Below are 16,289 nucleotides of genomic sequence, written 5' to 3' on the forward strand. Positions count from 1 at the left end.
TGCCCTTCAATGGACGAATGGATAAGGAAGATGTGGTCCATATACACTATGGAGTATTATGCCTCCATCAGAAAGGATGAATACCCAACTTTTGTAGCAACATGGATGGGACTGGAAGAGATGATGCTGAGTGAAATAAGTCAAGCAGAGAGAGTCAATTATCATATGGTTTCAGTTATTTGTGGAGCATAACAAATAGCATGGAGAATATGGGGAGATGGAGAGGAGAAGGGAGTTGAGGGAAATTGGAAGGGGAGGTGAACCATGAGAGACTATGAACTCTGAAAAAGAACCTGAGGGTTTTGAAGGGGTAGGGGGTGGGAGTTTGGGGGAGCCAGGTGGTGGGTATTGAGGAGGGCACGTATTACATGGAGCACTGGGTGTGGTGCAAAAACAATGAATACTGTTACACTGAAAAGAAATTTTAAAAAATTTAGATAAACAAAAGAAACATCAAATATGAGCATTAATCATTCCAAAGCATTTCCAGAAGTAAGATATACATTACTAGTTTTCAGTGAGTTTTTAAGTACTGTGAGAATTGGTAATAATATCTGAAGAAGTTAAAAAATACTTCTAGTCTTCTTCCATCTTCTCATACTCTGGTTGTGTTTTACCTTTTTGAAAAGTGTAATATGAGCATGTTAGCTCTATGTAATGACTCAGTTAAACAGAAATATTAATTCACTTATGATGCTATATGTAAGCATCTCCCAGTAAAATGAGCTCTCCAAAATCAGAACCTTTCATTGACTAGTATTATTTTCATTTTGAAGTTAGGAGTCTTAGAAAAGAATTCAAATAAAGAGGTGAAAAATACGGGAGATAAATTTCTATTCTAATACATGAATTAAACATTCAAATTATTATTATAAAACACTGGCAACATTCCATTTAATTCTGGGAAATTTCCTACTCCAGTGTGTATGTATCGTCATGGGCACATGCATGCACTTCTGTTCATGGTCTCATCTGTGCCCTTATTTTATGGGTCTCTGCATTGATGCAGTAGAAAAATGCATGTAGAATAAGTGACTAAATCCATATCCTAAATAAAATTTTGACAATTAAGCCCTAAGTCATCTTAGTCATTCTTGTTCAGGCTTTTATTTGTACACATAATGTTTGCTTTTTTTTTTTTCAGGACAAAAGAGTTTTGAAGAATTTAGGCTACCACATCAGGAGCATAATTTCACTATGGCCTTATTGTAACTAGATTAGTGCACATTGTACAATGTTAAAATCACAATCCTAGAGATAATTTTGACTCTAAAATGGTCTTAATGAATGCATTCTTGACTTCCTTGTTCCTCATGCTGTAGACCACAGGGTTTAGCATGGGGATGAACATTGTGTAGAACACAGACACCATTTTGTCTGTGTCCATGGAATGGCTGGAGCTGGGCTGTAAGTACATGAAGATGACTGTCCCATAGAAGATGGACACAGCAGTGAGGTGGGAGGCACAGGTAGATATAGCTTTCTGATATCCTGAAGATGAGTGCATCTTCAGGATGGTGATAAATATGAATATGTAGGAAATCAAGATAACCAGGAGAGCAAAAAAGATATTGAAACTCACAACATAAACAAGAACCAGCTCACTGACATATCTATCAGAGCAAGAAAGAACCATGACTGCTGGAACATCACAGAAAAAGTGATGGATTACATTGTTCATACAGAAAGAGAGACTAAATGTGTCTCTAATGTGGATAGAGGCATTCAGGAAACCACAGACATAGCAGCCTATGACCAAACGAGCACACAAACCTGTTGTCATGGTGGTGGTGTAATGGAGGGGTTTACACACTGCTGCATAACGGTCATAAGCCATTGAGGCCAAGAGATAATTTTCCACAGTGGCAAAGGCTGCAAAAAAGAACATCTGAGCAGCACATGCATTGTAGGAGATGACCTTATCTTCTATAAGTAATCCAGCCATGACCTTGGGAGTGACAGCTGAAGAGTAACCAAAGTCCATCAGAGACAGATTACTGAGGAAAAAGTACATGGGAGTGTGGAGATGGGAGTCCAACAGAACCAACATGGTGATCCCCAAATTCCCAACCAGAGTGATGAGGTAGATAAGGGTGAACATTATGAAGAGGGGAAGCTGCAGTTTTGGGTTATTGGTTAGTCCCAGGAGAATGAACTGTGTCACTTCTGTCCTGTTCTCCATCAATGTTGAGAACCACTGATGCTCTGTGGCTACAAGAAGAAATAAATGGTTGATAAACAAAAAAACTTACAATGACAGTGTACATATAGTGTGTGTTATTTCATTAGAACAATAACTTGTATTTCAAGATTCTCCGGATAAAACATTAGCTTGACAACAAAGTTAATGCACTAATTACATGTAGATTTACAAACTGTTGACTCTGAAGTAGGGAGCTTCTCCTCAATTCTAAAATTTTGTATATTTGTAAAATGAGGTGTAGAAAATTGACTAACTTGATCAAGATGACTTGTCCAGAATGAATACAGTTCACTTTTTTTTTTTTTAGATTTTTTATTTATTTATTTGACAGAGAGAAATCACAAGTAAGCAGAGAGGCAGGCAGAGAGAGAGGAGGAAGCAGGCTCCCTGCCGAGCAGAAAGCCCGATGTGGGGCTCAAACCCAGGACCTGGGATCATGACCTGAGCCAAAGGCAGCGGCTTAACCCACTGAGCCACCCAGGCGCCCCTACAGTTCACTTTTTCCAAGCCTGGTAAAGCAGATACTTGCATGCTGCTGACTTGCCAGAAACTGCCGTAGACGCAGTAGTTGTACAGATAGTCCCCAACTTACAATGATTTGACTTAATGATTTTTCAACTTGACAATGGTGCAAAAGTGATACACATGCAGTAGAAACCATACCTCAAATTTTGAATTTGGATATTTTTCTGGGCTAGTGATAGCCAATATGATCCTCTCTCCTGGTGCTGAGCAAGTACAATAAACCACAGCTCCAGGTCAGCCAGATGATCATGAGGTCCAACAACTGATACCTTTACAACCATCCTGTACCAGCTCAGCCATTCTGTGTTTCACTTTCAGTACTGTATTCAACAAATTCCAGATATTCAATGCGTCATTATCAAGTAGGCTTTGTGTGAGATGATTTTTTCCCAACTGTACATTAATGTTAAGAGCTGGAAACATGGTTATGGTAGGAGAGGCTAAACTATGATGTTCAGTAAGTCAGATGTAGTAAATGAATTTTCATCTTATGATATTTTCAATGTACAATGGGTTTCTAGGGACATAACCCCATTGTAAGTACAAGAAGATCTGTATATTCATCACATCCTCTCAAGAACATTATGAGTTTGATTTGTTATTATGTTCATTTAAATTATGATGCACAGAGGAGTGCCTGGCTGGCTCAGTCAGTAGAGCCTGCAACCCTTATTCTTGGGATTGTGAGTTCTAGCCCCATGCTGGGTATAGAGATTACTTAAAACTTTAACAAAAAAAAGCTGGGAGGAAAACAAACTATGATGCACAGTAGTTGAATAAATTTTTATATTTCAAATGAGTATTAACTGACAAGCCATGCTCTGGGCCAAGCCAACCTTTGAGCTCACACTGAGTGGTGATAGTCTAAACTGTATTTGAATCAAATTTAATTTAGCTCAGTGCAATTGTTAATTTTCTCCATTGATACAAACTCATTGAGTTTTCCCAGTGAAGTATCCAAGAGATATATACATAGATGTGGTGAGATAGTGGAGCAGTAGGGGCACGACAGCCAGCAGAAGCTATATGAGGGGAAGAAACAAAATCAGTGTAGAGCTTATGTTCCAGGATGAGGTGCATAGCAGCCCTACTATCATTTAATAACAAGGAGCCATCATTCTTAACCTAACTTCTCTGAACCTCCTATTTCCATCAGCAATAAATAAATAAATAAATAAATAAATAAATAAATAAATAAAGACGGTAATGAGACCTATAATATAGCATTGTAATGAGAATAAAATAAGGTAATACTTAAAAACTGATAAAATCTGGGTGATTAGCACAGTCTCATGAGCTATAGTGTTATTGTTAGAGTGGGATGATTGTGTTTACATTGCTTTGGGAAAAATGGGTGTTGCCCTGTAGAGCTTCAGGTGTGTATGATGTATGAAGTCTTATGGTCTCTTTAATTTGCCTTTCTCACACAGAAGGGCCTCAGAGGTTTTCTGTGATCTCTAGGATTTCTCTGTCTGTTTTCTTTTCACCCATGGAATTGGCTGCCCCAACAGGTCCACACAAGCTTTCTTTTGCCTAAAATCTTCCTTGAAATCTATACCTTAGCTTGGATGACAGTCCTCCTCTGGATAACTCATTCTTTCTCTCATGACTGCATCTCACAGCAGAATCAGAGATCAAGGGTGACAGCTCCTTGTCTATGGGCTCTCTTCAGCCTGCAGATCTGTTTTGGTGGCAAGTGCCACATAATAAAATATTTCATTTGAATCTGCTCTTCCATAGAACAGTTCACTTGCATTTGAAGCATTGGAAGGGTATCCCTCTTCTGCTAACTACTAAAATCTTCCTCCTAAACTTTGGAAAATTCCCTGCACAAGACTGTTCCCTGATAACACTGTTTGCCAACCTTAACACACATGTCCACTTGGAGCCTAGTCTATGTTTTACAAGCAATAAGAAAGGCTTTATAGGTCAATGTGTGTGTGTGTGTGTGTGTGTGTGTGTGTGTATGGTAGGTTGTATTGTTATTCCTCCTTCACCATTGTAGAGCATGAGGATTTGAGAAGTTCTGTGATGCTCTAAAATTACACAATTAGCCTGGAAAGGAGTCAATTCAAGAGTTAAATCCATGTTCTGTGTAATCAAAAGGCTCTGCTCTTAGTCAGTCCCTGTCACCATGTGTGGATGTGCTGGCGACAATAAGCTTAAGATGGTAGGGGAAAGTTTAAAATACCATTTGGATTTTATTAATTCATATTAGAAATTTTGTTGTAAAGATTACTTGGGGACATGAAGGTGGATCCATCAGTTGAGCATCTGACCCTTGATTTCAGCTCAGGTCATGATCTCAAGGTCGTGAGATGGAGCCCCCTGTTGGCTCCATGTTCAGTCTGAGGTGCAGAATCTACTTTAGTTTCTCTCTCCCTCTCCCTCTGCCCCTTCCTCCACTCTTGCATGCTCTATAAATTAATTAATTAATTAATTAAATCTTTAAAAAAGATTATTATACTCACAGTTTTTTGTTCATTTTGCTTTTTTGTTTACATTGATGAGAGACCAGCATTTAGAGAGCAGGATGTAAAAACCAATAAATTAATTAGAGAATCTTCTGTGACTTTTTTGTTCATATCCTTAGGAAAGAAGGATGGTCGTCCTTAAGTACCAGTAAATTCCCTCCTGATGGAAATTTTGACATTTATACCCTGGTCTCACCTCAGTATTTTGAAAAACATTGAAGATATCTATTTCTGCCCCCAAAGAACTTGAAGTAGGTAGTGCTGTCCCACAACTTTTGCATGGATTACAGTTCTAATTAAAAATGTTTACAGGATATAGATGCTTACTTGTCTGCTGGGAGAGCAGGAAGAGCCATTTCTGAGCAATGGGTCTGAATCAGAATTTCAGCTGCAGAGTAACACCTAATTATTACTCTTAGGACATGGTCATGAGGCTCTAAGTTCTCTAAGACAGGGGAAAATGGAAGAAAGAACATTAACATGGTTCAATTTCTGTACCTACCTTGCATTCCTTCTGTGTCCCTAGAGGGACCACTTACCTTCTTCTTACTTATAAAATAAAGATGATAAGATTACCTCCTCTATAATTCACACACTTGTGTCTGTAAATAAGAAGCAAGGGAGGGTCTGTAAAATGTCTCCATAAGAAGTTATCACTTTTAAGTCAATGACTGTAATTTTTATCTCAGGGACTTTCCCTTGAATATCCTTAGAAGTTCATAGCAAATCCTGGGATAAGGCCTCTGTGCACTAGCAAATGAATAAATGATCACCAAACAAGTTCAGCATGTAGACTGGTGTCTCTACAGTGGTGACATGTGGGATCATATTGAGATTTCAATGGCTAGTGTGTGGGGATGTGGAGAGAATTATAGAGACACAGAGCTCTCTGGGAATTTCCCTTGGGAGGACTTTTCTAGCACCTCATCCCACTTTCCCAGGATGGAGGCAATTAAACTGCCTGTGGGGGCCATGCTGGTTATTTCATTCAACACACATACTTTTGTATTACTTGTCATTTCTTCTGATTTTTGTCAGTTTATAATTAAGTATAATTTCTGTACATTAGTATCCACAATCCCAGCGGATAGTTGTAAGATTTTGTCAAATTTATATCCAGTAAGCCCCATCACCTAAAAAACTTCATGCGAACCTCTTCTGACAAACCCATTCTCCCACGCACTGCCCATGACAACCAATACACTGTTTTGCCCAAATAAATTTGCCTTTCCAACAGTGTCCTTAAGTGTGATCCTATAAAATGTACTCTGAGTCTATAATCTTTCATTTATTATTTGAGGCAGGCCTGTCTGTATCATTTCCTGTGTCAGAGTGGAATATTTTTTACTGTCTGGTCATTACCAATTGTTTATCTTATTCTCAGTTGAAGAACATTTGTGTTGATTCTAGTGTTTGGTGATTACAAATAAAGCTGATCTAAACATTTGCCTAAAGACTGTTTCCTGATTGCCCTCATGGCTTTTGATCAGCCTACAGTGGTGTGTAAACCCTTACATTACAACATTGCTCTGGCACCAGCAAATGTGTGGAGACATGGCAATCAGACACTATGTCTGGGGCTTCCTTGAATCTGCCACCCACACTGGATTCAACTTCTGTCTTTCCTTCTGCCATTCCAATGTGGTCCATCACTTTTTCTGTGATATCCCCCTAATCCTAGCTTTTTTCTGTTCTGATGTCTATATAAAGGAGACTGTGATCTTTATCTTTGTAGATTTCAATGTCTGTTTTGCCCTCATAGTTATCTTGACCTCCTGTCTATCTTCATTGCCATCCTAAGTGTGTGTTCAACACAGGAACAGTTACTCTGCTGGTTTCACATGGCTCACTCATAAGACTGCATATCTTCTGCATGGTGAGGTGGGCTGAAATGTTCAAGATGGACTTACATTTCTAACTGTTGACTCAGGTTACTCTCTACCTTTTTTCTACAAGTTCTTTCATCCTCCAGAGGATGGACCAGATTTCTTACATAATATTTTCAATATGAAAGTACAATTGAATGGTTTCAGGAAGTTTAGACATTTAACTTTCACAACATTTTTTTTCTGTCACATTATACTAATCAATGATGTCAAAGGGCTGGCTCAGATTCAAGTATGAATCAAGCATGAAGAATGACTCTACCTCTTGAGAAGAAAGCTGCAAAGAATTGGTACCCATAGTTAATCTAGCACAGTTAGAAACCAGGTTAAACTGCTATAACTAAGAAAGCCAAAATATAGTGGCTAAAATAAGACAGCAATTTATTCTCAAATAGTGGAAGTTAATGCACTTCTATAAGAACTATCTGTATAGCTGGTATGTCTTGTCATTCTGGGGACAGGTTCAGTTCACAAAGTCTCTCCCTACCATCTCCTGCAGTGTTAAAAGTCTGTCCTCATCATAACTATTCTATCTGGAGGAGACAAGAAACAGATGAATGAAGGATAAATAATTTCTTTTCAAGAAAGTGATAACAACAGCTGCATGCATTACTTCTGAGTACATTCCATTGACAAGAATTCATTATTAAGGCCACAAAAAACAATCAGATAAACCAACTTCAAAATTTTATCCCTAGCTGTAAGGCAATGTGCTTAGCTGAAATCTCAATACTCTGGAAAAAGAAATAATGTTTTCTGAGGAAAATCAGGATACTCCCACACAGTTAGTAACTGAATCTGAACTTCCAAGACCTGCAGACTTTTCAATACAAGGTCAGAGAGATGAGTAACCAGTGGAGGTGGATGGTGTCCTAGAAACCAAGTGATGAGAAATGTACCAAAAGGGAATGGATGTGTCAGAACTGCTAGTAGGTTAAGGAATATCAAGACTAAGAACTGGTGATAGGCCACAGTGATAGGAAGTTGGTGGGTGACTTTGAGTGGTTTTGGTTAGATGGTAGGGGAACAAATCTCATTAAATGTATAGTCTACAATCTAAACCATGATTATTCTTTGCTTTACATAGTTTCTAAGTATTTTCCCAACCTGCACAGTGAAGTAGATGTATGTTGTCTTTTCCCAGAGCAGCTAGGGAGATAGGGCTTTGAGACTTTCAACTTTGAGAAGAGAAATAGAGCCTAACAACATGATGGGAAGCCAAGGTTTCAGGAGATGACTGATAAGGGATGTTTTGACAACAGATGATGCTTCATGAACCTGAGCATCAGTTATAGCAAATGTCTAATTTGCAGCAAGTCATTGTTCTTGGCTTCATTTCCCACCCATTTTGTCTGAGTACAAGATCATTGTAACTAGTTCTTTGGAAGAATGAAGGAGGAAATCACCTTGGGGAACTAGTTCTTTGGAAGAATGAAGGAGGAAATCACCTTGGGGAACTAGTTCTTTGGAAGAATGAAGGAAGAAATCACCTTGGGGAAAAGCAGTGTACAGAGAGGAAAAGAAGAGGCACAGTAGGAGGTGTGATGCTTGAAGTGGTGAACAAGTGAGACTAAGACAGGGATTTGGAACAGGAACTGAGGGACAAAAAGAAACACACACACAGTTCCTACTCAAAGACACCTCAAAACCATTTAGGAAGGTACTCAGCCTCCTGTAGGTAGTTGTTATTTAATTTACCTGTTAAAGGAAAGAAGGCTAGAGGATTTGGTTTCTTTTTAGTTACAACTGAGAAGTTAGATGGGCTCTTTGGAGAAAGAGCTGATTACTGGGTTGGGACAGGAATAGCACAGGAAGAGCCTGGAGCATCTTGTAAGATCAGAAAGTAAGGAGGAGCTCAGAAAACAATAAGGTTGGGTATATCAAAAGGAAACAAGAGTAAAACTGAAAGTGTTCCCAATGGCTAAAGAAGGAACAAATTGAACAATAAAGTAAATAACATGGGACCACATTGTACCACAAAATATAAAGCAGATATATATAAGTCCATGTTGATGAGTAAGTAAGAAACTAAGTAAATAAATGAATTTTCTTATAGAATAATTCTAAATAATAAGTTTAGCCTTCCCTTAGGAGGTGCAGTGTAGTCCTTTCCACCCTGAGTGTGGCCTGAACGTAGTTTCTAAAATATACAACATGCAAGGGGAAAAGGTAGCATTACACTCAAGCACTTGGCAAACATATCTGGTTGAGGTGATGAAGGTTAAGATCCCCAGTTGTAAGGGCCTATTCAGCCAGAGCAGCCCCACCCTGGTCGAACTGCCATTTTGTTGTAAAACTTAAATTGGCTCTGCCCCCCCCCCAGGGGAACTTACTTAAAAACAAGTCCCAGAAACCAGTCCCAGGTAACAAAGTCCAAATACAAGGGTGGAGGTATTCAATCAATGGGGGTGCATACTGTCTCCTAGCTACTAAGGATTATGGGCCCCGCCCTTTGGGCACCTTTTGGGTGCCAGTTCTGAACAAGGTGATAGGCTGGTTCAAATGTCTACTAGGGTAAATTGTAATTCAGTTAGTCATCTAGCATGACTATGCAGCTTTCACTGTGTGTTACAACTTCATTGGCCACCTGTGCATGGCCAGGCCCAACCACATGGCCTTTGCTCTATAAAAGTTAGCCTGTGAAACAGAGGGTCATCCTCTCTGTAAGGGGTGGCCCTGACTGGTCTGTTTGATGGTCGGTTTGATGCTTGATGCTTGGCCCAAAGTAAAGCTTTGCTTGATTTTTGCTTTGTATCAGTCTTGCTCCTTTAATCATGGACCCATTATTGGGGGACCCATTATTGGGGGGCTCAACACAGTGACAAGTCATGTTGGTAGTATGTGTCCCCGATTAGATGTGATAAGAACAGCATTTCTCATTCCCTTTCAGTATCTAAACTTCTGTGTAACCATGACAAATAAAATGAGACAAACCTAAACTGAAAGACCCTCTACAAAAAACAAACAAACAAACAAACAAACAAAAAAAACCACAAAAAAAAAACACAGAGAAATACTCCTCAAAGATATTAAGGTAGTGAAAATCCAGTAAAGACTGAGACACTTGTCCTAGATCAGATGAGAATAAGGAGACAGCACAATATATGCAGGACGATATATGGATCCCAGATTGGATCCTCTAGGAGCGAATGACATTAGTTGATAAATAATAATCTGAATGAATTCTTGAAGTTTAGATAATAGTAATGTGTCAATGATGCTTTCTTAGCTTTGACTAGTGTATTATTATAAATTAAGATGTTAACACTAGGGGAAGTTGGGTGAAAGGTATGTGGGACTTATCTATACTAAAATTTTGAAAATCTAAAATCATTTTTAAATTTAAAGATATATTTAGAGTAATTATTTAAAAAATGGTTCCAGAAGAGAAAATATTTTCATAGACTTCAGAGCAGATATTTGTGTTGTATCACATAGACCCCACCAATGTCAGCATGACCCTCTTAAAACATTCAAGCACAGGTTTGCAAGTCTTGAGAAGTTGAATGTTTCGAAAATTATGGAGATAGACAAGGAACATGTGTACAAACTCCTTTGGATAGCTTTACTATAAAATTGAGATCACCTAAGTCAAATGAAATACATAATGATTGTATATTAGTATGTTGAGGTAGGTTATGTTTATTGTTGTAAAGTATTGTCATGCTTACATTAACTTTTTGGAGAGAGGGAGAAAGAGGGAGAGACTGAGTGTTTGAGTGTAGGACAGGGGAGGAGCAGAGAGAAAGAGACAGAGAGGGTATCTCAAGGAGGCTCCATGCCCATTGTGGAACCTGATGCAGTGCTCCATCTTACAACACTGAGATCATGACTTGAGCCAAAATCGAGAGTTGGACACTTAACTGACTGAGCAACCCAGATGCCCCTGCCATGCTAACATTTTCTAGGGATGTTTGGAATCATTGGAGTTTATTGCATAATCCTAATTTTTGAAGGAATTTTGCAAACTGAATCAGGAAAATTTTTGCGGTCTCATATTTTGTATTATTACACTTTACTAAGTAAAATGTATTTCATGTGTTATTTTTCATTTAATGAAAAATTTCTAATAAAGAAGAATTAGAATAGTTTTATATGATCTGTTTGATAGTGTGGTTTCCAAAAAGTTCTTTGTCCAAAAGTGTGAAATGTAAATAGGGAATGAAAGAATATTTTTTAAAAAGCCACATCTTAATGAAAAGCTCTAAAGTTCTTGTCTAAAAAGTTATATAATGAAAAAAATAAAGAATTAAATAAGGGGTAATCAACTCTAATTATCAGTAGTTCCAGTGTATTTACTGCTGACACAAACAATTAGTCTACTCATTAATTTAACAAGTGTTTGTTGAGAAATTAGTACGAACCAGGCCACAGTTTAATTACTGGGGATGAAGTTATAGGAAAGAAGACAAAGCCACTCTTCTCGTGCAGTATACATTCTAGGTAGGTAGGTAAATAAATAAAACAAGCTAATGAACAAGTAAATAGAAATTTTGAGGAGTGATCGGGACTATGAAAAGTAAAGCAAGTTGGGAACATTGTTCATGGGGAGTGGGGAGACTATGATATGGTACCATTTAAGCAAAGATCTGAGGGAAGTGAGGAAGCTTTCTGAAAATTGGCAACAGCAAGTACAAAGACCCTGAGGCAAGAGGGAGCTTTGATTGTCCAGGAACAGCAGGGAACTCAGTGTGAGTGAAGTGGAAGGTACAAGTAGGAGAGTGGCAAGACGTGACATAGCTCATCTGAAAGCAAAATGTCCCTGCATGAGGGGAAACTAGTCTCTTTGTAGTATTTCCAGAGAGAAAAATATAATATCATACTGTATTCATCTTACACAATTGAAGAGTTGGTAGAGTTGAAGAAATTTTGAATAAACAAAATTTCTTCTTTTGAACAAACAAAATCTTCTTGATCATGTCTTCTTGTACTCTTGTTCTCTTGCTTTTGAAAATTATCCTGTGATCATACTTTTTCTAACAACAGTACAGAAGACAGAAAAACTAATTCCTTTGAAATATTATACATTTGTAGCTCTAAATAAATGTACCCCAAAAAGCATATATCTTTATTTAAAAATTTATGTAATTTTTTTGTTAAAATTTTTTTTATTATGTTAGTCACCATACAGTACCCCAGTAGTTTGTGATGTAGTGTTCCATGATTCATTGTTTGTGCATAAAATCCACCGCTTCATTTTGGTCTCTTGAAAGTTTTTCAACTAGAGAAAAAAAAGTTAGACATAAATTTATATTCTGATACTTACGTTGATTATTTAAACTTTTTTATTAGAAACAAGCCAGACTGCATCCAACTTCTTGAACAACTTCCCCATTCCTGTGTTTATGTGCACATATGGGATTCTTGCATATGCTTCTATTCATGGGTTTGTGTATTCCATGGTTTACTTATAGGCTTGCATTGCCATATAGTAGAGTACATATAACATGTAATTAATAAGGTTCATTATGAGCAGGGTCCCAAAATTCTTATGGTCCCCCTTGGTCATCCTTGTTGAGATATCCTGTTTGGAATACTATTTCCTTTTTTAAAGGATAGACTTTGGAATAGGAAATGTTATCACCTACCTCAGTAATTGAGGTGCAGTGCGGGCATTAAAATGTCATGTGGTTCAGTCATATGTGGAATTCAGGAAACAAAACAAATGACCCAGAAAACAAGTGACAAACAGAAAATAGACTCAAATACAGAGAACTTGTGGTTGCCAGTTGGTGAGTTGGGTAGGGGGATGGGTGAAAGGAATTAAGGGGATTAAGAGGTCAAACATCCAGTTACATAATAAATAAGTCATGGAGATGAAAAGTACAGCATAGGGAATATAGTCAATAAGATGGTCATAATGGTGTTTGGTGACAGATGGTGCCTATAACTATTGTGGTGAGCACTGAGTAATGTATGGAATTGTTGAATCATTATTTGTACACCAGAACTAATATAACACTAGATGTTAATTATACTTTGAATTAAAAAATGTGAGTCATTACATGTTGAAGATCTGAGAGGAATGAAAGTAGGTCACTGTGGATCCTACACTTTAAGAGGTATATCCTAGAGACAATTTCACCTTCTCAACCACTTTCTTGAATGCAGTTTTAACCTCTTTGTTCCTCAAGCTATATACCAGGGGATTCAGCATGGGGATGACCATAGTGTAGAACACAGATATGATTTTGTCTGAGTCCCTGGAATGGGTGGAGCTGGGCTGGGAGTACATGAAGATGACTGTCCCATAGAAGATGGACACTGTAGTGAAGTGGGAAGCACAGGGGGATAAAGCCTTCTGATATCCCTCAGCTGTGTGCATTTTCAAGATAGTAATAAAAATGAACAGGTAGGAAATCAAGATAATGAAGAAAGCAATAAGAATATTGAAACTTGCTACAACAACAAGAACCAGCTCACTGACATGTCTGTCAGAGCAAGAGAGAGCCATGACTGCTGGAACATCACAGAAAAAGTGATGGACTAGATTGGACATGCAGAAAGAGAGGCTGAATGTGTCCCGAATATGGATGGAGGCATTTAGGAAACCACAAACGTAGGAGCCTATGGCAAGATGTGCACACACATTGGTTGTCATTATGGTGGTGTAATGTAGGGGTTTACACACAGCTGTGTAGCGGTCATAGGCCATTGAAACCAAAAGTAGGTTTTCAGCAGTGGCAAAGGCTACAAAAAAGAACATCTGAGCAGCACATGCATTGTAGGAGATGACCTTGTCTCCTACAAGTAACCCAGCCATGACCTTGGGAGTGACGGCTGTAGAATAACAAAAGTCCACCAAAGACAGGTTACTGAGAAAAAAGTACATGGGCATGTGGAGATGGGAGTCCAAGAGAATCAGCACCATCATCCCCAGGTTCCCAACCACACTGATGAGGCAAATGAGGGTGAACACAATAAAGAGGGGGATCTGCAGCTCTGGGGCATTGGTTAGTCCCAGCAGGATAAATTCCGTCACTACTGTGTTGTTTTCCATGGGTGTTGTTGGGGAATCACAGGAAGCCCTGTAGCAATGAGAAATAATGGAACAGAGTCAAAAACAAAAAGGCAATTTAAGTGTAATTGAAACAGATACCTGAAGAGAAAGAGAGAGAGAGAGACAAAGAGAGAGAAGAAAGAAAGAGAAAAAAGAAAGTTGATAGATGTGCATTTTTTCATTATAGCAGTAATACTTCAAAATTATTCAAGTCTCTAGTATGAACTTGACAAAGAAATTTAATGCATGAATTACCTATATAGTTATACATTGATGAAACTAAAGGATCTTTCTGGATCATTTCCCACCATCTAAATTTTGTAAACTTGTAAACTGAGATGTGGAAAAAGGAATGTCTTGATCAAGATGGCAGGTCTGGAATCAAATATACCTGTCATTTTAGTTCCATGAGCTTGTAAATTTTGATACTTCTACGTTGTTCGTGTGCCAAGAACTGTTCTACACAATACGTATATATCTATTTTCTCAAAAAACCCCACGAGATTGAATAGTAATTAAGCCCATTTAAGTTATGAGATTGATTAATGTATCTAATTTATAAAATTATTATTCCCAAAACCAAGTTTTATACCCAAAGATTCATTCTTTAGGCCACTGGTTTTAATTTTTAAAACAATCAATACTTGGAATACTGCATCAAAAACTAATGATGGGCGCCTGGGTGGCTCAGTGGGTTAAGCCGCTGCCTTCGGCTCAGGTCATGATCTCAGGGTCCTGGGATCGAGTCCCGCATCGGGCTCTCTGCTCAGCGGGGAGCCTGCTTCCCTCTCTCTCTCTGCCTGCCTCTCCGTCTACTTGTGATCTCTCTCTGTCAAATAAATAAATAAAATCTTAAAAAAAAAAAAAACTAATGATGTGTTTTATGGTGACTAACATAACACAATAAAACAAATGCAACATATATACTATGGAGTATCATACCTCCATCAGAAAGGATGAATACCCAACTTTTGTATCAACATGGTCAGGACTGGAAGAGATTATGCTGGGTGAAATAAGTCAAGCAGAGAGAGTGAATTATATGGTTTCGCTTATTTATGGAGTATAAAAAATAACACGGAGGACAAGGGGAGATGGAGAGGAGAAGGGAGTTGGGGGAAATTGGAGGGGAAGATGAATCCTTTGTGAGACTATGGACTCTGAAAAACAATCTGAGGGTTTTGGAGGGGTAGGAGGTGGGAGGTTGGGTGAGCCTGGTGGTGGGTATTATGGAGGGCACGTATTGCATGGAGCACTGGGTTTGGCGCATAAGCAATGAATTCTGGAACACTGAAAAGAAATTTAAAAAATAAATAAATTTTTTTTAAAAAATGCAACAGGTCTCTGTGATATAAATAAATAAATAAATGAACCACTGAGTTTAACTCAATTTACAGTTACTCACTGTATCCATTGTCCCAAAATCAGTGTTTAGAGCTTTATAGTTAGGTAACTGAGACATATAAGCAAAGTAGATGTAGTGGGCCAACAGGAGCAGTAAGGGCATAAATGACCAACAGAGGCAATTCAGAGAGCAAGGCACAACATTCAGTGTAGAGCTTAGACTCTGGGAAGAGGTGCACATCAGCCCTATCACTGACTACTGAAGGGTCATTAGTTCCAACCTTGGTACCTGGACCTGATTTTCTCCATATACAAAATGAAGATTGTCATGAGATCTACCTCAAAGTATTATTTTGCTTTTTAGGTTTTTTTTTTAATTCAACTTTTAATTTAAATTCTGGTTAGTTAACAAATATGGTAGAATTGGTTTCAGGTGTAGAACTTAGTAATTTATCACTTATATATAACATTCAGTGCTTACTACAAGTGTCCTCCTTAATACCCATCACCCACTTAGCCCATCCACTGCCCACCTTCTGCCATCAACCCTCAGTTTGTTCTCCATCATTAAGAGTCTCTTGTGGTTTGCCTCTCTCTCTCTCTCTCTCCTTATAGAAAGAAAGAGATCATGCACTAAAAACAATGAACAAAATGCTGAGTTTTAGCATGGCCTGATATATATGTTAGCTGTAGTAGTATTCTTAGGATGGAATGATAGCCCTTAAGTTTATTTGAGAAAGGTAGGTGGTGACATATAGGGATTCAAGGGTGGGTCAGTTCTGAAGCCTTATAGCCTCTCTTCGATTTCCTTGTTCTCACACATTTGATCCATGGATGATTTTGTTCAGTCCAGGGTT

At 38.2% G+C, this 16,289-nt stretch overlaps 2 protein-coding genes across 2 annotated transcripts; both read right to left on the reverse strand.

The window, feature by feature from the left end:
* Positions 1–1,243: 1,243 nt before the first annotated feature.
* On the reverse strand, positions 1,244–2,182 carry LOC125079023 (olfactory receptor 5B3-like). Its single transcript, XM_047692352.1, has one exon. It carries the CDS (start codon positions 2,180–2,182, stop codon positions 1,244–1,246), a length of 939 nt encoding a protein of 312 aa, XP_047548308.1.
* Positions 2,183–13,143: 10,961 nt separating this feature from the next.
* LOC125079026 (olfactory receptor 5B3-like) lies at positions 13,144–14,088 on the reverse strand. Its single transcript, XM_047692355.1, has one exon. The coding sequence runs from the start codon at positions 14,086–14,088 to the stop codon at positions 13,144–13,146; it is 945 nt and encodes a 314-aa protein (XP_047548311.1).
* Between the last annotated feature and the right edge of the window lie 2,201 nt (positions 14,089–16,289).

The sequence above is a fragment of the Lutra lutra genome, chromosome 10 (genome assembly GCF_902655055.1).
Source record: "Lutra lutra chromosome 10, mLutLut1.2, whole genome shotgun sequence".
Taxonomy (NCBI): Eukaryota; Metazoa; Chordata; class Mammalia; order Carnivora; family Mustelidae; genus Lutra; species Lutra lutra.